We start from the raw sequence: 21107 nt of genomic DNA on the forward strand, positions 1-21107 counted from the left end.
GAGCCGAGGGGTGACTGACTCTGCCAGCTGCTTCAAAGGGAGTCTGGGCGAGGGTGGGAAGCGTGGTCTGGCTGGGCCCATCCTGCAGAAGAGCAAACGGAGGCTTTCTGGCGGCTGGCTGTGACCTGCCCGGTTTCTCTCCCAGGACTGCCCCATCGCCTGGGCCAACCTCATGCTGTTTGATTACAAGGACCAGCTCAAGACCGGCGAGCGCTGCCTCTACATGTGGCCCTCCGTCCCAGGTTGGCCCAGGCCAAGAGGGCGAGGCAGAGGCCGGGGGGCTGGGGAGGTGGGTCCCACACGTGACGACATTCCCCTTGCAACTCCGTCTGTCCTTGTATCCAGACGAGAAAGGGGAGCTACTGAACCCCTGTGGGACCGTGCGGAGTAACCCCAACACTGAGAGCGCGGCCGCCCTGGTCATCTTTCTCCCTGAGGTGGCCCCCCACCCTGTATACTACCCTGCCCTGGACAAGGTCAGTGAGGGGGCCCTCGCCATTTGGGGTCCAGGACCCACCCTGCCCAGAAACCTCGAAGCTAAAGGTTAACTGTCCTGGCCCTGCCTCTGGGGCTCCCCAGGACATGGTCCCTGCACCCCGTGAGTTGCCCAGGGCTGGGGGCTGGGTGCCCACACACGCTTGGGGGCTTTCTGGACTCTCTGGAATCCTCGTGTGTCCTAGAGCAGTGATTCTCAACCAGGGGCCGCTTTGCCCCCCAGGGGACGTTGGGCAATGTCCAAAGACATTTTTGGTTGTCACGACTAGTGGGAGAGATGCGCCTGGCATCTCATGGGTGGAGGTCAGGGGTGCTGCTAAATGCCCTACAGCACGCGGGAGAGTCCCCAGCACTGAGGGTCACTGGCGCACAAGGTCGGCAGTGCCGAGGTGTTGACACCCGCCCCGGGGCCCCCCCCGCCAGGCTGGCCCAGGCCCCGGGGTTGCCGCTGACAGCAGGGTCGCTCTTGCAGATCCTAGAGCTGGGGCGGCATGGGGAGCACGGGCGCTTCACGGAGGAGGAGGTGAGCTGGGGGCCGTGGGCGGTGGGGCGTGGACCTGGCTGCAGCCCTCACCGCCCCCCCACCTCCACCTGTGCCCCTCAGCAGCTGCAGCTGCGGGAGATCCTGGAGCGCCGGGGGTCCGGGGAGCTATACGAGCACGAGAAGGACCTGGTGTGGAAGATGCGGCACGAGATCCAGGAGCACTTCCCCGAGGCGCTGGCCCGGTTGCTGCTGGTCACCAAGTGGAACAAGCACGAGGACGTGGCCCAGGTGGGTGGCGGGGCCGGGGCCGGGGGAGGGGGCAGAGTCTGGAGCCAGACCGCAGCCTGCGCCCCCTGCCCTGACCACCAGCACCCCCCAGATGCTCTACCTGCTGTGCTCCTGGCCCGAGCTGCCTGTCCTGAGCGCCCTGGAGCTGCTGGACTTCAGCTTCCCTGACCGCCACGTGGGCTCCTTTGCCATCAAGTCCCTGCGGAAACTGACGTGAGTCCCGCGGGCTTCCTCATCTTCAGAGGGCGGCTTTGCCCCAGTGGCCCGGGTCTAGGCGCTGGCTGGGGACCTCTCCTGGGGGCCTGCTCAGGTGAGGCTGGCCTCCCGCACCTACCCTGCCCCCTCGCCAGCTGCAGACCCTCTCCCGAGCCGTGAAGCTCCGGGCCCCAGCCAGCCTCCCTTCTCTGCAGGGACGACGAGCTTTTCCAGTACCTGCTGCAGCTGGTGCAGGTGCTCAAGTACGAGTCCTACCTCGACTGCGAGCTGACCAAATTCCTGCTGGACCGGGCCCTGGCCAATCGCAAGATCGGCCACTTCCTCTTCTGGCACCTGCGGTAGCTGGACTCACCTGGAAGGCCACGGGGAGGAGGGGCCTCTTGCCTGCGGGCCTCGCGTTTCCCGCCGGCCAGCCCGGGTGTCCTCGGTGGCTGGGTCCTGCCGGGCTGGGAGGGGCTGTGTGGCCCCGCCTGGCGAGGCGAGGTGAGGCTCAGCCCCTTCTTCCTCCCCCAGCTCCGAGATGCACGTGCCCTCGGTGGCCCTGCGCTTCGGCCTCATCATGGAGGCCTACTGCAGGGGCAGCACCCATCACATGAAGGTGCTGATGAAGCAGGTGAGGCGCGGGGCCCCCGCACCCCTGCCTGGGCTCTGCTTTGGGGCAGAGTTGCCCGGGCCCCTGTAACCGCGGGGGCCAGGCCGAGGCTCGGAGCCTGCCCCTCCCGGCCTGCCCACGCTGCCCTCCCATCCTCCTGGCCAGGGGGAAGCACTGAGCAAACTGAAGGCCCTGAACGACGTCGTCAAAGTGAGCTCCCAGAAGACCACCAAGCCGCAGACCAAGGAGCTGATGCACCTGTGCATGCGCCAGGAGACCTACCTGGAGGCCCTCTCCCACCTGCAGTCCCCGCTCGACCCCAGCACCCTGCTGGCTGAAGTCTGGTGAGCCCCAGGCCCCAGGCGGGGCCTCCCCACCTCCTCCCCTCCCCCCAGGCCCTGAGGAGGGCCCGCTGCTGACCGCTCTCTGGTCCGGCAGCGTGGAGCAGTGCACCTTCATGGACTCCAAGATGAAGCCCCTGTGGGTCATGTACAGCAATGAGGAGGCGGGCAGCGATGGCACCGTGGGCATCATCTTTAAGAACGGGGACGGTGAGCAGGCCGGGCCCTGGAGAGGGACCCGCTGAGGCCTTGGCTTCCCCTCGCCCTGCCATACTACCCTCGGCGGGCACACCTTGCGGTGGGGGTCGGGGGCGGATCTCCTGGAGGGTGAGCTGATGAAAAGACAGAATCTTGGGACTCTGGGGCCTGGGCATGGCTGGGATTGGAGAACCCACCAGAAACTCATGCCTTTCCTCCCCGGGGGCGGTTGCGCAGACCTCCGCCAGGACATGCTGACCCTGCAGATGATCCAGCTGATGGACGTTCTGTGGAAGCAGGAGGGCTTGGACCTGAGGTGAGAGGCCCTCCCATCATCCACTTGTGCCTGCACCAGGCCTAGGACTGTACCCCGTTGGAGGGGGTCCCCTGTCAAAGCTGACATTACCACCTCAGCTGGAAAAAAGACAGTCTCTTCTAAGAAGAGCAGGGACCAGTTTGAAACTCGGGGTCAGGGAGGCGATAGGGCCGCAGGATGAGGATGGAGAAGGCCAGCCCTGGCCCTTTGCACTGTCTCCCTCCATTGGTCCCTTTGCCTCAAGCATCCCTGGCTTCCTGCCCCATCTTCTTCCGAGCCACCTGGATTTTTCTCTCTGAGCAAACATGAGTTCAGCCAAGGTGCCGACTCTTCCTCTCTGCATCTTGGGTGCTGGTGTGACCTCTCCAAGGAACCTTCCCTGGAGCCCTGGGAGTCAAGGGCTCGCCCCCAGTACCTGCCTCCTCTTTTCAGCAACTTGAGTAGCATCTCCTGCAGCCTTTTTGGGTTAAGCTCCTCGGGGTCAAGAAGCCCCTGGGATAGCCCTTGACCACTGTGTCCACCTGCCCCTCCTCCCACCTGGCTAGGATGACCCCTTATGGCTGCCTCTCCACCGGGGACCACACAGGCCTCATCGAGGTGGTGCTTCACTCAGACACCATCGCCAACATCCAGCTGAACAAGAGCAACATGGTGGCCACGGCTGCCTTCAACAAGGATGCTCTGCTCAACTGGCTCAAGTCCAAGAACCCTGGGTAGGTTTTGGGCCCAAGGGACAGACGCCCTCTCCTTCCCAAGAGGCAGACCTTGGGAATCAAAGGCAAGGAGGAGGGTCTTTGACAGTCTCTGTGGCTTCTTGGCTCAGCCGAGGACCATCCCATAGATGCTGTGGGGTGGGGTGGTGGGGGAGTGGGTCAGGTCTCTGTTCCCACATGTATCAGTTAGTTATTGCCGCATAACAACCACCCCGAACTTAGGGGCCTAAATCACAAATCTGCAACTTGAGCTGGCTCAGCTGAGTGGTTCTTCTGCTTTAATCACTCATGCAACTGCTCTCATCTGGTAGTTTGACTGGGCCTGGAGGGTTGCACGTCTGGGGCTTCTCTCCATGTGGCCTCTCATTCTAGCCTCAGCTTCCTTCCATGGCAGTAGGGAAGGTTCAGGAACTGCAAGGTGTCTTAAGGCCCAGGCTCTGGAAGGAGCCCAGCATCACTTCCTCCATGTTCTGTTGGTCCAAGCAAGTCACAAGGCCAGAGTCAAGGGCAGGGGACATAGACCCCGCCCCTTGGTAGAAGGAGCTGCTAAATGGTGTGGCTGTGGTTTCCATCCCTACCCCCCAGGGAGGCCCTGGATCGAGCCATTGAGGAGTTCACCCTCTCCTGCGCTGGCTACTGTGTGGCCACATACGTGCTGGGCATCGGCGATCGGCACAGCGACAACATCATGATCCGAGAGAACGGGCAGGTAGGGGTGGTGTGGGGCTGCCATGAGCATGGTGCCTGCCGCCCGGTGCTGGCCCGCTGGCCGTTCTGCTCTGCACACGGCTGCTGGCGGAGCCCCCTATCCAAGCCCTTCCAGCTCCCTCTCCCTCCCCAGGCTCCTCTGGGTGAGGCACCCTCCTTTTTGACTCCTTTTGGGTCTTTGCTCTTCCCTCCCCTCAGCTGTTCCACATTGATTTCGGCCACTTTCTGGGGAATTTCAAGACCAAGTTTGGAATCAACCGTGAGCGAGTCCCGTTCATCCTCACCTATGACTTTGTCCACGTGATTCAGCAGGGGAAGACGAATAATAGTGAGAAATTTGAAAGGTGAGGGTGCCTCAGACCCCCGAGATGCCCCTTGGTGCTGGGGGCCCCAGGCAGGGTGCACTGGGGGCGGTCAGTCAGAGGACGCTGGGGCTTTGTGGGCACAGCTCCTTCCAGGGTGAGGGCGGGCTGGCCGGCTGGCTGGGGTGCGGGCGGACGGGAGGACCCAGGGCCCCCTCCCTGACCTCCCACTGCAGGTTCCGGGGCTACTGTGAAAGGGCCTACACCATCCTGCGGCGCCACGGGCTGCTCTTTCTCCACCTCTTTGCCCTGATGCGGGCGGCAGGCCTGCCTGAGCTCAGCTGCTCCAAAGACATCCAGTACCTCAAGGTAAACGCCAGGGCAGGGCCCCGCCAGGCAGGAGACCAGGGAGCCCCAGACTCCTCGAGGCAGCCCCCCCCCAACCCCCGAGCGTGGTGGACCCACAGGGCCATCCTGACTCGCGTGTGCTCACACCGGCCTGGGACCCGGGTCTGGCGGGAAGCCACCGGCTCTGGCCCACCCTCCCGTCCTCCGCAGGCTGCGGGTGTTTCCACTTGTACAAGAGGGTTCCCTCCATGGTTAAAAACTGTCTTTCCTTCCTGCGTCTTTTCAGTTTATAAGATGCTGGGGCGGGGAGTGAGGGGGGTGGGCCATGGCCCCCGAGTTCCTGGGAAGAAGCTGCTCCCTCCCTTCTTCCTCCTGCCAGCTTCCAGTGGAGAAGGCCAGGCCACCTGCCTTCAGGGCCAAGACCTCCCGGCTTGAGTTGGCATCTTATTTTGAGGATGGGGCGGGGCGGGGGCCGCCTTGGTTGGGGTGGGAACGAAGAGCTCTTCCCAGGGGAGGTGTGGGTGGCGCCCTCCTGGCTCCCTTGGTGCAGTTCTCTGAGGAGGGAGCGTTACCTGCCCAGAGAGGGCGGAGGTGCAGGGAGACGGGGCTCCCTGCTGAGCAGGGCCCAGGCCCCTCCGTGGGACGCCCATTGCTTCGATCTTGCCTCAGGATTCTCTGGCGTTGGGGAAGACGGAGGAGGAGGCCCTGAAGCACTTCCGGGTGAAGTTTAACGAAGCCCTCCGGGAGAGCTGGAAAACCAAAGTCAACTGGCTGGCCCACAACGTGTCCAAAGACAACAGGCAATAGCAGCCCGTGCAAGCCCCGGGCCTGGAGACAACCGAGCTGTCAGTCTTGGGAGCCGGGCACCCTCGGCCACCCTCCAGGGCCTGAAAGGCTGGACGGCATCCTTGGGAAAGAACCTACACAACTGCCTTTTGTTTACACTGGTTATTTATTTATGACTTGAAATGTTTCGGGAACTAAACAGCCATACATGGAAATGCACCCTAATGTGGGGAGGGGCACCGTCCTCCCGCTTCCCCATCCGAGCCCTGGGCTTTGATGGGAAGACACTGTGAGCCCGGCACCTCGAGGCCGCATCTCGCCGAGGATCTGTGACCTCAAGTCTTCCAGCTGGGGGGTCTGGAGCCGGCAGAGACGATTCTCCCGTGCGGGAGCTGCCTTCTCCCCAGGCTCCCGCCATGCTGCACCGGCCTTGGTGCCTGGCAGTGACCCGGTGCCTGCTGTCCAGACAGGACACCCACGCCTGTTCACCCCCTCCACCTGTGTGCCCTCCATTGGCTGAGTTCTGGGCAGCCCGCAGAGGAGGCCTGGGTACCCTCTAGATTCAGGGATGATTGCTTTCCACTTTTAAAGCGACTCCTGGGTACGGGAATTCTCTCATCTCTGCTGTAAAGCGATTTTGTTTGCGGGTGAGAAAAAAAATAGCCCAACTACTTTACTGAACCTCTATGGCTTGGGAGAAAGGCCCCAGCGCCCATCACGTATAGCGCACGCTGGTCCTTGAGACACTTTAAAAAGGTCTGAGCTTGATTTAGCTCATCCTGGTCATGGTTCAAGACGCAAGCAGGTGCGAGTACTTTGTGCAATTATATGTAACCTCCCTCCTCCTAAAGCAGGTTTTAGGTCGTGAAGGACCTGATCTCCTCTCCAGAACGCTCACCTTTGAGAACCTGCTCCCGGTACCCAGGCAGCAGAAGCGTGAGAGTTAAGGGTGTGGTGGCATCTTTTCCTCCGACGGTACTTAGCTTGAAATGATTCGGGCTCGGCCTTAGGTGCATCTGAGGAGTTCAAGAAATGCAGGTTCCCGGGCCTCCCTCAGCCTTCTGGAGCCAACTCTGGAGGTGGGGCTAAGAATCTGGGCTTCTGGAAGCCCACAGGCGAGCTTCATGTATTAGCAGCCGACTCGGGACTCACAGGGGCGACACCACTTACCTCTCAAAGGCTTTGCACGGCTCAGCAGAGCCAGAAGTAGCTGCCCTCTCAGCAGCCCAGGTGCACGGCTTCCAGAAGAGCCCAGGTGCCAACTCTGTTTCTTGGTTCACGAGAGGTGGCCGAGAGGCACTGCCCATAGCAATCCGTGCCACCCACAGAGCCCCACTGACCAGACTCTGGTTCCCAACTAAGTGCTGAATACATCAGACCCACCCACCTGTTTGGAAATAGGAAAAGCCGAGTGTATGTCTACTTGTTATTTATTTGAACGAGTCTGTGCTTCCTGGTGTGGGCAGCACACTGCATATACACAGCAATAGCTGGTTGGGTGCACGGCCTGTGTGCCTGACAAGAAGAGTATTTTCTATTTTTTTTAAATCATTTGATGTTTCTGTATGGGGAAGGTGAGTTCAGCGTAACTGATGTAGGTTCAACAGTCTGAAACCTTGAAATGAGAGGTAAAAACAGATTAAAAGAAATAAAAGCCTTGGTATGTTATGTTCTTGGCTCAGAAAGAAACAAGAGAATGCAGGATTAAGATGAAAACGAGACCAGAAACAACCCACTCTCCCACTGGAGTTAGAACAGACTTTATTGTATGTATACACTTTCTGACCTATCATCAATATACACATCTGAAAAGTGATACCACGGCGGCTACAGACAGCGCAGAGCGTCCCGTCCACGCGTTAGCGTCTATCCACGGTCTAAACAGAGCAGCGACAGTGGCAGTACACGGAGGGGTGGCCACACACGACACAGGACAGCTGGCAGTGTCCTCGAGACTAGCACTTATGATCACACAACAGTGTTCAAAATTATTTTCCCCCAGTTTTAGAAATCTAAAAATTTACATGTAAATTAAAAACCACGTGCTGTAGGGGTTTTCGCTCCTGACTGCGGTTCTCTCCCTTCACCACCTACTGGACATGGGTTTCACCCCCGGGGGCTCTGGGGAGGAGGGGCGCAGGTGCTCGGGGAATCGAGCACTTGCCTTCAGGCCACTGGGCGTCATTTCAGCCAGGTTCTGAGTACAGAGCCCCCAGGCCTGTTGCTGTCTCCAGACCAAGTGGTCAGAGGGTGTGCACCATCCACATGATCGGAAACATGCTCTCACCAGCAAGGAAACCTGCATCTATTCAGTATGGACCCCACGGCTGCACCTGAGTCCAGGTTCCTGCATGAGGAGCTGCTGGTCCTTGGAGAAGGGAGCAAACATGGCCAGGGACCCCAGCTCCCCGCAGCCCTCAATGGGTAGAATCCCAAAGAAAAGACCTGGCCGTTTCCAGCCTCCAAGGAGGGGTCCCTGATCCGGTCCCCTCCTGCCGGGCAGCAGAGCGATGTCTGTGCTCCTTTCTCCTCATCTTGGGGAGGGGGGGGAATGGGTCTTCGGTCCCTCCCCTCCCACGCTCAGTGTCTCCACTCCACTTTGCATCCAGCCCCGGATTATGCTAGCACAAAAGACACGAGGAATCCCAATTTATTTACAAAATATTAAAAAGTCAGTTCATCATCTACATATTAACCCCATTCTGCCATTTTATACATGCACTAGTTTGGAAAAAATAAAAACTTTAAAAAAAAAAAAAAAAAAAAAGGATTACCAGGTAGGAGTGAGCAACTCTAACCCTCTGTCAAGGAGTCCAGTCACTGCGGCTTTTCTGGAGTCGACATCAGCCGCAGAGCGAGCGTCAGCGCACACATAACTTAAGAGCGAGCAGGGCAGACGACGGAAGGGAGCAAGGGGGAGCCTATGGTCCTATACACCAAGCGCGGGCAGAGATCGGCGACCGGGAGGGTCTGCAGACCTACTGGCCAGAATGACTTTGTACATCGTGGACCCTCGGGGCGGGCACAGAGATGACAGCAGAGTCTCCTGAAGCAGAAAGAAGGCGGCGGAGGGCGCGGCCGCGGCTCAGTAGCTGAGGGTGGAGTCGTCCCACTCGAGCTGCTGCTGCCTGTTCGCAGTCTGCTGGTCCCCGTGCTCCCCCTCCTCCTCCTCGCTGCTCTCCGACTCGGCGCTGGTGATGTCATCCTCCTCGTCTCCGTCCTCGCTCTCCTCCTCCTCCTCCTCCTCCTCCTCCTCCTCACTGCTGTGCTGGTCCTCATACGTCTGACAAACAGACGGCCCGACCAGGCGCTGAAGCGGCTAGCCCCCTCCCCGCCCCCCCCCCCCCGCCCCAGCCTGTGACCCAGGCTTCGTCCACCCGCCGGAGGCCACATCCCACGACCCAGCAAGAGGGGCTGACTAGGCTCCTCACCAAAGATGAAGGGAAACAGAGCTCCGGTCGCCACCCACAGCGGGACCACGACCCTAAAGCAGGCCCCCCCAGGCCTCAGTTTACCCACGCAGGGTCATGGTGCGCACCACGCAAAGCACGTGAGCGTGAGGGTGAGTTGAGCCTCCCTGGGGCCCTGGCCTGCGGGGTTCTCAGTCGGGGCGCCACCGCCCTCACCTACCTCCATGGGGTTCACGGTGATGGTCAGGGCAGAGTCGTCCCAATCCATCTCGTTCTCTTTGCCACCGTCCTGGTCCCGCATGGTTCTCTGGTGAGCAGCCCGGATCCGGAACACTCCCAGGACGATCATGAAAACCAGGAAGCTGACACACACCACGATGACGACGGTTGCGGTGCTGGGGACGACTGCGGGGAAGAGGAGACAGGACGGCTGTGATGACGAGACCCGGCCCGGCCCGCCGTGTGCCCTCGGCCTCCACTGCTCGCTCCGAGAAAAGGCTCAGCACGGGTTCAAGTCTGGGTTCGGCCCCTCGCTGCCCCGTCCGTGCTCTGGTTTCCTCGTGTGACGTGGAGTAACAGCCAGGCCGGCCGGTGGCTGTTCTGAGCGGCGGTGGGGGAGGGGGGGGCTGAGCTCACAGCAGGAGGCGGGGAGGGGCGTCCCAGGCCTACCTGCGAACGGGTGGGGGTTGGCCAGGTTGTGACCTGAGAGGTCAATGAAGGAGCGGTGCTCGGGGTGGACGAACTGCGGCTGCGCGGCCATGTGGCTGGCGTGCTCCACGGGGTTGGCCGTGTGGATGACGTTCACCTGCAGCGGAGACACAAGGCAGCCCGGACGTGTCCGCGCGTGGAATGGACATGCACTTGACCAGCACCACCGAAGTGGGCCCTGGACCGGTGCTGGTGGGTGGAGAGAAGAACAGAGGCAGCCAAGGAGGCTGCCGTAACCATGTGATGCTGTCACACAGCCAAGAACATCCTGCTGTTGGAATAACTCACTTTTATTGTATCTAATAAAATAATTCATCCACCACAGACTGGAGGAGAAGACACAGCACCACCGCCGGCCCTTCACCACGGGTGGTTCGAGAAGCCCGGGCACACGACACTGCCCCTCTTTCCCCAAAACTACAGCCACGTGACAGAGAGCACAAATCAGAGCCTTTATTTCCTTTCCAATCTGCTACCCTTTGGCTCAGAGAAAACACTCATGGGCTCTTCAGCCCTGTGAGTTTACTTCTGCTGCTACGAGGTCACAATGGAAGCGTTCAATTGCTGAGAGTAACTTTGGGTCCATTTCTCCAGGGCACAGAAGCTCTGAGTGACACGAAAGGTGTCCGAGCAGGACGAGTGCCCTCTGGCCACTGCGGCCTGAGTCCCCACGACCACGTTCAGCGGAGAGCAGCCCTGCCGGCGCTGGCGGCAACCCTCGCCCTGGGCCAAGGATCTATTCATGGCAGGGCCAGCCATCTGCAAAGAAGCCCCGGCTCCCCCGGCGAAAGCAGTGTCAAATCTCGAGAAACAACCTTGCCCCTCAGCCCGAGGCACGGACCGCCACTCGGTCCTGACCACCTCCCTCCAGAGGCCCCTCCGACTCTCGGGCTAAGGCAGCCTGTGAAGTGGGGCACCGTGCTGTGCCCCAGCCCAGCCCGTGTATAACCTGTCCCCCCAAACCTCTGCAGGTCTAACGGGGAGCAGCCCCCCGGCTGGGAAAGGCGACCCACCCCAGGATGAACCCAAACAGCTGCCACCACGAGTGCTCTAAAAATCGGCATCTGCCAACATCAGGGCCGTGAGCGAGGCGCCCGGTGACCACGCTGCTGGCCCTGCTCGGCACAGCCCGGCACCCACCTCCACCTGGAACTCGTTGCTGACGTAGCGACCATTCAGCTCGGAGCACACGAGCTTGAACTTCCGGTCAAGCAAGGACCTGGCGTGCCAGTTCCGGTAGCGCAGGAGGTGCAAGACCTCCTCGTAGCTGGCCATGGTGTCGACACCTGCGGGGAAGACGGCGGCGGCTGAGCTTAGGGACACAGGCCGGGGGCAAAGGCAGGCTGCAGGCGGGCCCCAGAGCCACCCGGCCGCGCGTCTGGCTTGCCAACTGCGGGGGCGTCGTCCGCTGCTGAGGGGCAGGCGCCACACGCGCCCAAGCTTCTACCCGTCATGAGGACGGGACACCAGGCAGAGCTGAGCTTCCCTCCCGTCTGGGAGAAGGTGTGTGGCCACCGCTCATCCTTTCCCACCTCCTCCAGGACTCTCTCCAGCTGCTGAGCTGGGAGGAGGTGGGCGCTGAGCTCTGAGCCTTCACTCTCCCGGTCTGGGGTCTGGCCTCTCACCTGTGAAGACCACGCCCAGGTCAGAGCTGCTCACTTCGATGCCCTTCTGCTGCAGGTGGGCCGCGTCCACTTCTAGGCTCTCCTGCTCTCGGTTCAGTTCCTCTCCCTCCACCGTGACCTCGCAGGTGTCTAGGTCGTGGACAATCTCCTCCGACACCAGTGACTCTTGAACTGCAAAAACGGCCCAACCGGAAATAGCAGAGGCTGTGGGGCCCAGGGAGGTGCTCACAGCAACGGCCCGTCTGCTCCTCCTCCAACTCACAGAGGCCTTTCAGGGACCACGGACGGCGGTACGGGACAGTCATTTTCAAGAATGGGGGATGCTTTATGTGTCTAGGAGGACTGGCCACCAGGAAGGCCCGAGAGTGGGGGGCCAGCCAGCAGGAGCACCCCTACAGCAGCAACCCTTGCCCTGGTCTCCATCCTCCCAACCCACAAGAGCCATCCCAGATTCTGACGTCAAGCTGGAAAAAAGATGAAAGGACCCTCCAGGTGGGTTTCCAAAGATCATAATGCGCTCTAGCCCACGGGTCAGATTCCAGAAGCAGACCCAAGAACAGCATTAAAACATTCAAGTCTACAAAATCACAGAGGAAAAGGGCCAAGAAATAAGTAGCGGCAGTGGGGTTTCAGCCGCCCACTTTTGGGCAACTGGTCTAGGCTGTTACCTGTGGGGTCCTCGTCCCCTTCTCCTTCGGGCTCCACCTCTCTCGTGATGGTGCTGATGATCCGAAGCTCGGGGAAAAGGAAGACCCCCTCCGAACTTTCAAATTCGGAAGCTGCCCGAGCAAAATGGTGGATGCCACTCAGACTGATCTTGGGCTCTTCCGGCTGCAAAACCATCACGTAGCCGTCCAACGGGGGGACTGAGAGGCAGGTGGCCTCGTTAAAACACCTGCCAACAAGGAAGGGGACGGAAGGGTCAGGGCTTTAAGAGGCGGCTTCTCAAGCCACACAGACAAAGGCGCTCGGAGGTGGACCACAGGATTCCACAACCACCTAGGGGACAAGACGCCGGCCACTCCCAGAATGTGCTTCCACACATCACTCAAACTTTCTGGTAACGAGGGACGGATCACCTTTCCTTACAGAAGGGAGGCTGGGTTGACTTAAAAACCTAAATACACACATTTTCTTCTCAAGGGTCACTGAGCAGACAGGTTTATTGTTAAAAGTCAGCACATACTTGACCATGCTGGTGATTTTGAGTCTTCGGATCCCGGGTGTGGGGAACTGTCGTGAATTCAGGTAGGAAATGTGCTGCATGGCCTTATCCAACTCCCCTACATCCTCTCCCTCCAAGGTCAACACTGACTGACTGGGGTTGGCTTGGATCTGAAATGGCACCAAAACAGAGAGACAGGAACAGAATAAGGTTCTAACTGCAAGAAGCTGAAACCACGAACACTTCGACAAACAGGATTAGCTTGGGATTGATTTGGATTGGTGACTTGGAGAAGAAAAGCTCACGTAATTCCAGTGACCGTGACCCTATTATATGATGGTAAATATCTAAGGCACAGACAGATCTGTGATATAATAGGACATATATATTTGGTCTTTGTCCCTGGTTTCTGGCATAGAGCTCCTAAAACTTTTGGAATTTCCTGAGGGATGGCGGCATCTTTTTTTATTCCTAATAAGCCCCTTTCAGCCACCCCAGAATTTACCTTAATGAGGTGACTCTTGGATGCAGACTGGTTGCCAAAGAAACCAACCACGTGATTACATGGGACCTTCAGCCTCACCTCTAAACTCTGGAGGAGGGGAGAGAGACTGGAGATTGAGTTAATTAATCAACAGTCGTCAACGATTTGATCAATCATACCTACATAACAGACCCTCCACAAAAACTTCTAAACAACAGGGTCTGGAGAGCTTCTGGGCTGGTGGACACAGCGAGGTGCCGGGAGGGTGGTGCACCTGGAGGGGGCGTGGAAGGCCCGTGCACCCTCCTCCACTCCTGGTCCTGTGCCTCTCTTCCACCTGCTTGTTCCTGAGTTGTATCCTTCATAATAAACCAGTAATAGTACGTGAACTGTTTTCTGAGCAGTTCTAGCAAATTATTGAACCTGAAAAGGGCGAGGGATTGTTAGGAACCCTCGACTTTTTTCAGCCAAGTGTGGGTACCGGAGGCCCAGATCCTTGCAGCTGGCACCAGAGGAGCAGGCATGTGGGGGGCACTGGGGCCTGGTGCCCAGTTAGTGTCAGGACTGAACTGGATTACAGGACGCCTGGGGAGTTGGGGTCCAGGAGCTGGAGAATTGGTGTGAGAAAGACACCCGATGCGTGTGGTGTCGGAGATGCTGTGAGTAAAAGCAGCTCAGGACCAATCACCGATCAACCCTTATGCCAACAGCCTCCGCACTTGTGCTGGAGGAAGTCGTGGGTGCCGTGCAGGTGGGTGCTGGTATTACCTTGACACCGCTGCCGCTGTCTTCGGGGACGTGCAGGTCTAGCCCCTCTTTGCAGGTATACAGACAGTCAATCACTTTCTTATCTGCGAGTTTCCCGGAACGGATCGTCAGGCCAGCCAGATTACCTCGGAAAAACTGAGTCATGTGCAGGTCACCACCTGCAGAACACGGGGGTGGAAAAGCAGAAGTTGTGAGTGCAGCCCAGGGCCTCCTGCTTCACTTTTCAATGCGATGTTATCAGTGGTGGCAGCCTGACGGATGGACATGCGGGTTAGTTCCTACCAGATCCTGTTAGCCTTGCAATCGACATGGAAGCACAATGAGGAAATTAAATGGTTTATGATCATGCATGTGGCCCGGAAAAGAGAGGAGCTGGGGGTCCCTCCCCCGAAGCCCAGAAGCCAAGAGGTCCCGTGTGTGCCCCCACACATGCGGCCACTTCCTGGTAAGGGTGGCCCTCGCTGCACCCGTCATCATGGTTCACAAGTGATGTCCTACCAGCGCCAGCCTCTTCAACCACTGCCTTCTCAATCAGCTGGATCAGGCGCTGGGTTTTTTTTTTTTCTTTTCTTTTTTTTTTTTTTGGCCGCACCGCGACCAGGGATCAAACCCCGGTCCCTGCACTGAAAGCGCCAAGTCCTAACCACTGGACTGCCAGGTAATTCCCCTGGGTTGCTTTTTCTAACTGAGCATACTCAGGGAATACATACAAACTCGGGGATGAACGTACACAGGCAGGAGTAGAAAGATAAAAGGAATGCTAAAATCCCACCCTGCACAAAGCCTAGTATCAAGGCCGCCTACACGGCTATTTTGTTGAGTCCCAGTGTGCCTGTCTCCTACTACTGAGGACAACTGGGAAGAGTGAAGATGTTACAAGAAAAAGCCAGAAGGTGGCCCTTGACAGACTGTAACAAAGAGCCAAAACCAGGAGGTACTAAACCCTGTTCTTACACTGAAGAAGGAGGAGAGACCAATTGTCAGTAGCATGCCTCACTCCGGATAAGGGACGTTAGACACTAAATCGTCACTAGGGATATCGAGATTTCTAAGAAACATTATTTAAAACTTATTATCAGTCAGGACAGAATATCTAGACACGAGCCTTTTCCTGTCTCCTGTTTCAGACACACGAGAAGCAGGAGGTGGCCTCCCAAGCAAACTTAGCCTGTGAGATTTCAGCGGGGCGCCTCACGCAGTGGGATGGGGTAAAATTTGATGAGGAAAAAAAAAATTCCCATTAGTACACTGCATTAATGAGTCGTTTGCTCTCACTTCAACTGGGATCAGAATGGGCAGAAAAGGGAAATCCCATGATGCAGTGGGGTAGCATAAGGCAAAGCAGCAGCTCAAATAGTGTCTGGGACCAAAATGCAACTTGGGCGTCTCATGCGAAATGCACAATGAATTGATGTCTCGACTTTAAATGAAACACAATAGTGAACCGTAGGCAAGAAAGTCCAGCAACCTGCAGAGGCCATAGGCACAGGCTCAGTTTCATTGTCATTTTCAACTCCTGAATACTCTGTAGAAAAGCAAGACAGACAATAGAAAAGGACCAAGAGGTTAGGCTCTTCAAACTGGACCTTGAAAATTAGTTTTGAAAAGCTACCAAACACAAACACAAAGAGAAAAATTCCCCTCCCATCCCTCTTGGGGACACACTCCACACCTGGATGAAACCTGTACTTGGTCACCTTTTCCCACAGGGATATTTACCACCCCCGTGCTTCTTTCCATTCTTTTTTTTTTTTTTTAATTTATTTTATTTAAGTATAGTTGATTTACAATATTGTGTTAATTTTACAGCAAAGCGATTCAATTATACATATATATTCTTTTTCATATTCTTTTCCATTATGGTTTATCACATGATATTGAATACATTGTAGTTCCCTGTGCTATACAGTAGGACCTTGTTGTTTATCTCTTTCCATTCTTTTATTCCACCTTCCCGCAGCCTCCTTGCCAAAACACAGGTTGGATTCACAATGAGATGAGTAAAAGCTGTGCGCTGAATTCACTGATCTCCTCAACCTGTCCAGGCAGGACACTGCGAGGTGGCAGCTGGCGCTGACGGCAGAGACGTACCTGGTGTGAAAGGCACCCACCCTGGACCACAGCGCCGGCCTTTTTAACGGGGAAGACACGTGTCAGCGTCCAAAGCCTGGTATGTAGTGAACATGTATGTCTTTTTTGAAAGCTCAAAAGGAGCTCACATCGGTTTGGACTTTGACTTCCAAGTGACAGAGGAAAGAAGGCATTTTTAACCGGTTTCTCTGAACAGAAAGGGAGAGTCAGAGGTTAAGGAACTCACCCAGAGAAACATAATCGGTGCCGGGCCTGGGGACGGCGGCTGTGGTTCCCGACCAGCATTCTGGGTCGAGGCACCCGCCCAGCGACGGAGGACAGAATTTCCACTCTCCAGACCACGCGGTGGGTGCACGGCTTCCCTCTCCCCGCCCCACCCCACGGTGCAGGCCTCACCGCCTTTCCTGCTGTGGCCACATGGGGACGAGGCCAGGTGTGCACAGGTGAGCCCCGGAGCGCACACAGCTCCTACGTCCCCCTAGCACACAGTTACAACTGACGTTTCCGTTAATCCCACGAGGCGGGCCTCCAGCCCAGGCTCCGCACAATGAACTTGAAGGGAAAGGGACTTCAAATCCCCTGAAGGGAAGAAAGGAGATCTTCTTCCCCCATTAACTAAAATTTTTAAAACTTGTGTTTGGTTTGGAAATTTAGGCAGATTCTTCTAGCTGAGGATGCTGAGGGCTGAGGTAGAAAGAGATGAGAAAGGATGAAAAGTGATTGCCATCTGATGGCAGAGACACCATGACATGAAGAGGAAGGCAGGGTGGGATGGGGTGGGGGGGCGGGTGGTATTTTAACCCATGTAACAAAGTTCCCAGAATACAAAATAACATTTAGGTTCACACTTGTATTCTTTCTTTTTTTTTTTTTAATATGTAAATATCATGCCTATTTATTTATTTATTTATTTATTTATCGTTGCTGAGCGTGGGCTTTCTTTAGTTGGGGCGAGCGGGGGCTACTCTTCCTTGCGGTGCGCGGGCTTCTCATTGCGGTGGCTTCTCTTGTTGCGGAGCACAGGCTCTAGGCGTGCAGACTTCATTAATTGTGGCTCGCGGGCTCTAGAGCACAGGCTCAGTAGTTATGGCTCGCAGGCCCTAGAGCGTGGGCTCAGTAGTTGTGGCGCACGGGCTTAGTTGCTCTGCAGCATGTGGGATCTTCCTGGACCAGGGCTTGAACCCGTGTCCCCTGCACTGGCAGGCAGATTCTTAACCACTGCGCCACCAGGGAAGTCCCCACACTTGTGTTCTTATTCTTTGTTTTTTTTTGGCCGCGCCGTGCAGCATGTGGGATCTTACTTAGTTCCCTGACCAGTGGTCAAACCCGCGCCCCCTGCAGTGGAAGTGCGGAGTCTTAACCACTGGACATCCAGGGAAATCCCTTGTATTCTTATTCTTATTTTTAAAATCATTACTCAGAAATTATTGTTTAATTTGGGAAGGAAGTTTGAACTAAATTTTTAAGAGTAACAACTAAAAACTTCCTGAAATTTTAAGGGTAACAACTAAAAACTTTCTAATAATTTATTCCTCATTCCTTGGTCTCACGTTCTACTTTCTCACAGATGGATTGTCACCAGTAATAAATCTGGGAATTTGCTGAAGAAGTTCACCGTGAAATACTGTCTTATTCTTTTTCACCTGAAAGGATCTGCAGGAAAATTACGAAATTCAAATTCTCCTAAAAGCAGCAAAACTGTCTTGGCAGTTAGGCTCTTTCATAAATTTCTAACCTAACTCAAGGTACAATGTTTCCAAAGGGAAGGAAAAAGAAGGCCTATTTAGCAGGTACATGTAGTGATGATGACACCCTGAAGTGACAACACAGAGCCAGGGGCAAAGTTGGAGGGGGGGGCCCATGAACCTTGACGGCAGACCAATGGGTCTGGGAAAAATCACATGCTTAATTTTTACTAACTTCTAAAATTTAGTTTTCCCCTTGGTTATAAACGTCAGCTACAAATCACAGGAATATTAGAAGAAACTATGACTGTGCCGAGAGATATCATGTCCTACCAGCTGCTCTGTTGTAGATACACAGCATGGTTACAAAGCCCCTCCTGCTCTGACTCCTGGCAGTTAATGGAGGTGCCTGATCTTCATGAGTTAATAAAGCGGCACAGGTGTTACTACTTTACAAATTTATCCTTTTAGTACTTTGATAACTGTATTTCAGTTTAATTGGTCGCCTTTGAAATCCTATGTATTTTATTTTGCTTTACAGACTAATAAAAAATTATCCTGAGAAAGGTCCATAGGCTTCACAGACCACCAAAGGACTCCGTGGCACAGAAAAGGTTAGCACCCCTGGTTTGGTGGGTCAGAACGCTGGGCCTGGGTGCACTGGCTCCAGCGGTTCAAATCCTAGCACCACGTAACCAGCTGGTGACACAGCTCACTACTTCTCTGAGCCCCGGTTTTTCAGCTTTGAAATAGGGATAAAAAGAGCTTCTGCCCTGCAAATATATTATTAGGATTAATGAGATAATGCATGTGAAGCCACTGGCACACAGCCTGCCACTCAGAAAACAAGAATAAAAGGTATCGTCTTGCTGGTGGCTGTCATCACATCCCGTGCTGGTCTTCCAGCAGAGACGCCCACGGACTCTCCCCCAATCCTCACTGAAGGTGCTCCCGCCAGGTTATCAAGTGCTAATCACTCTGACGAGCCCTCCTGGCCGAAGCAACTCACATGTCTGTGCCTGATGGTTGCCTCTCTGTTTTTGTAAACTTTCCAACGAACAGGTTAATTTATAAATAATTTATAAACAAGGCCCTCAATGACACTCTCCCTCTGCATACCTCCTCCTGGACCCCCAGGAAAGGAGTTCCCATCCTTTAACGCCTTCATCAAGCATCGTAAATAGAGCCCTCCTGGAGCCTGGCAGCAGCCGTGCCCCCCAGAAAGGCTACACCGGGCAAAGAAACGAAAAGAGAAAGGAGAGGACAGTAAGGGATGTGAGACGCTGAGAGCAGCCTGTTTCCACCAACAGAGCAGAGAAGAAGCACTGAATTCTCAAAGCCTGGAGGGAACGGGGTGCCGATGACCGTTACCTTGCCAGCAAGCTCCAACCATGAGCTGGGTTTCGATCTTGGATGCATGAAGCGGATAGTCTTCGGTCACAGAGAAGGGCTCGTGAGAGACGCCGTCCACATAAAGAGTCACGTTGGGGATTTCCACGTTGAGGACATAGTGATGCCATTCCTCGTCACAGACCTACGAGGCCAAGGGGGTGGGTGGTTAAGTGTGAAACGTCCACCTTCCCGCTTACCCAAAGACGCAGCCATGAGAGGGATACAACTTGACACGAGAACAAGTCACCCAGAATGAACCTCTGTCTTCCTAAAAAGGAAAAGACTTAAAATGACAACAACAAAATACGTCTCATCCCACCGCATCTCACCCCAAAAGGTCAAGGTGACACTACCATCTCTAGGACACTTCAGACTTGGGGGCGCTACTCATTCGTCATGTGACAGGACCCCAGGCAGGGAGCTGCCCGATTCCCTTCTGCCAAGAGCATGACACCAGGAAATTCTAGTATCGGCAGTATGGACACCACCCAGGGGGCTGGCCATTCCTTTTCTGGATCAAAATGAAAAATGTGGCACTTCCCTGGTGGCGCAGTGGTTAAGAATCCGCCTGCCAATGCAGGGGCCACGGGTTCGAGCCCTGGTCCAGAAAGATCCCACATGCCACGGAGCAACTAAGCCCGTGTGCCACAACTACTGAGCCTGAGCTCTAGAGCCCATGAGCCACAACTACTGAGCCCACATGCTGCAACTACTGAAGCCAGCGCACCTAGAGCCCGTGCTCCGCAACAAGAGAAGCCATTGCAATGAGAAGCCCACGCACCACAACGAAGAGTAGCCCCTGCTCGCCGCAACTAGAGAAAGCCCGTGTGCAGCAACGAAGACCCAACAGAGTCAAAAATAAATAAATAAATAAATAAATAAATAAATAAATTTTTTTTAAAAAATGAAAAATGCCTCCAGTTTCTGAACGAGGCCCACTACAGCACATGTGTTTTCTTTTTCGGTTCAAAGGTGCTGGTCTAAATAAATACGAACATACAGCTCAGATGGCCAAATTCAACTGAGCTCCTCTCCTATCATGAAGGAGCAGCTCCCCAATATCTCCCCTGTTGTCACGTGGGGTGCTGGTCTGCGGTCTCCAAGGCCTGGCTGGTCTGGCATTCCCTGATTTCTGGCTTTAGAGGAAGAGGCATACATGCAAGAACAGGGACAAGCAGAGAAGGAGACGCTATGGGATGAAATTTCTAAAACTGTATTTTTAAAAAGCCTGCCCAGGGACTTCCCTGTGTGGTCCAGTGGTTAAGAAATCTGCCTTCCAATGCAGGGGACATGAGTTTGATCCCTGGTTGGGGAACTAAGATCCCACATGCAGCAGGGCAACTAAGCCCGCACACCACAACTACTGAGCCCGCACACCGCAACTAGAAAGAAGCCCCTGCGTCACAACTAGAGAGAAGCCCATGTGCCGCAATGAATAGCCCGCGTGCCACAACTAAGACCCGATGCAGCCAAAAATAAATATTTAGAAATAATAAATAAATAAATAAAAAGCTTGCCCAATTTACCTTTAAATTCTAAGAAACTGAACCAAGGAGAAATCAAGAGCTAAAACAGACCAGAAACATAAAAATAAATGAAGAAATTACCAAAGATTACCTCCAAAAGAAAAGCAGCTGCTCTTGATAAGTCTGAGGAAACAATTAAAATCTCTCATATTGTATATATGTTTATTATATATGCATAATGTATGTGTGTATAATCACAGATTTCTAAATAAAGAAATTGCACAGTAACTCACTTTTGAGACAGATAAGATCTTAATTTTAGTTTCTTTATTTAAAACAAGTTCTGTAATATATGCTGCTTCAGAAAGTAATTTATATTACACCCCCAGTTTTTAAAATAGTACAGGTTTCTTGGGAAATACCATGAGCATATTCTGAGAAGAGAGTAGGAGAATTAGTATAATTTTTTAATTTCCTTGAAAACACGGTGATTAGGGTAGCAAAACCCCAAACCACAGACAACACC

The 21107-nt window shown here is 55.1% G+C and overlaps 2 protein-coding genes across 8 annotated transcripts in view; one reads left to right on the forward strand and one right to left on the reverse strand.

Moving 5' to 3' along the window:
* Positions 1 to 7415, forward strand: part of PIK3CD (phosphatidylinositol-4,5-bisphosphate 3-kinase catalytic subunit delta) — a 30243-nt gene extending 22828 nt beyond the window's left edge. For 2 of the 4 annotated variants that reach the window (XM_059894805.1, XM_059894822.1), the window contains 15 exons: positions 146 to 242; positions 346 to 476; positions 968 to 1018; positions 1100 to 1267; positions 1359 to 1480; positions 1678 to 1821; positions 1997 to 2096; positions 2241 to 2419; positions 2514 to 2626; positions 2852 to 2930; positions 3476 to 3643; positions 4229 to 4352; positions 4550 to 4695; positions 4890 to 5022; positions 5671 to 7415. In XM_059894805.1, the coding sequence (XP_059750788.1) occupies positions 146 to 242; positions 346 to 476; positions 968 to 1018; positions 1100 to 1267; positions 1359 to 1480; positions 1678 to 1821; positions 1997 to 2096; positions 2241 to 2419; positions 2514 to 2626; positions 2852 to 2930; positions 3476 to 3643; positions 4229 to 4352; positions 4550 to 4695; positions 4890 to 5022; positions 5671 to 5808 (1893 nt within the window). In that variant the 3' untranslated portion in view covers positions 5809 to 7415. Of the gene's footprint in view, positions 1 to 145; positions 243 to 345; positions 477 to 967; positions 1268 to 1358; positions 1481 to 1677; positions 1822 to 1996; positions 2097 to 2240; positions 2420 to 2513; positions 2627 to 2851; positions 2931 to 3475; positions 3644 to 4228; positions 4353 to 4549; positions 4696 to 4889; positions 5023 to 5670 lie in introns of all 4 variants that reach the window. The other 2 variants (XM_059894828.1, XM_059894814.1) reach the window with 2 other exon arrangements.
* A 116-nt stretch (positions 7416 to 7531) lies between these two features.
* CLSTN1 (calsyntenin 1) overlaps positions 7532 to 21107 on the reverse strand; it is a 79903-nt gene continuing 66327 nt past the window's right edge. For 2 of the 4 annotated variants that reach the window (XM_059912366.1, XM_059912339.1), the window contains 10 exons: positions 19095 to 19257; positions 15416 to 15472; positions 13948 to 14105; positions 12717 to 12865; positions 12199 to 12425; positions 11531 to 11701; positions 11046 to 11191; positions 9867 to 10002; positions 9418 to 9602; positions 7532 to 9070 (listed from right to left, as the gene is read on the reverse strand). In XM_059912366.1, the coding sequence (XP_059768349.1) occupies positions 8873 to 9070; positions 9418 to 9602; positions 9867 to 10002; positions 11046 to 11191; positions 11531 to 11701; positions 12199 to 12425; positions 12717 to 12865; positions 13948 to 14105; positions 15416 to 15472; positions 19095 to 19257 (1590 nt within the window). In that variant the 3' untranslated portion in view covers positions 7532 to 8872. The remainder of the gene's footprint in view (positions 9071 to 9417; positions 9603 to 9866; positions 10003 to 11045; positions 11192 to 11530; positions 11702 to 12198; positions 12426 to 12716; positions 12866 to 13947; positions 14106 to 15415; positions 15473 to 19094; positions 19258 to 21107) is intronic. The other 2 variants (XM_059912348.1, XM_059912358.1) reach the window with 1 other exon arrangement.

This window comes from Balaenoptera ricei, chromosome 1 (genome assembly GCF_028023285.1).
Source record: "Balaenoptera ricei isolate mBalRic1 chromosome 1, mBalRic1.hap2, whole genome shotgun sequence".
NCBI classification, from domain to species: Eukaryota; Metazoa; Chordata; class Mammalia; order Artiodactyla; family Balaenopteridae; genus Balaenoptera; species Balaenoptera ricei.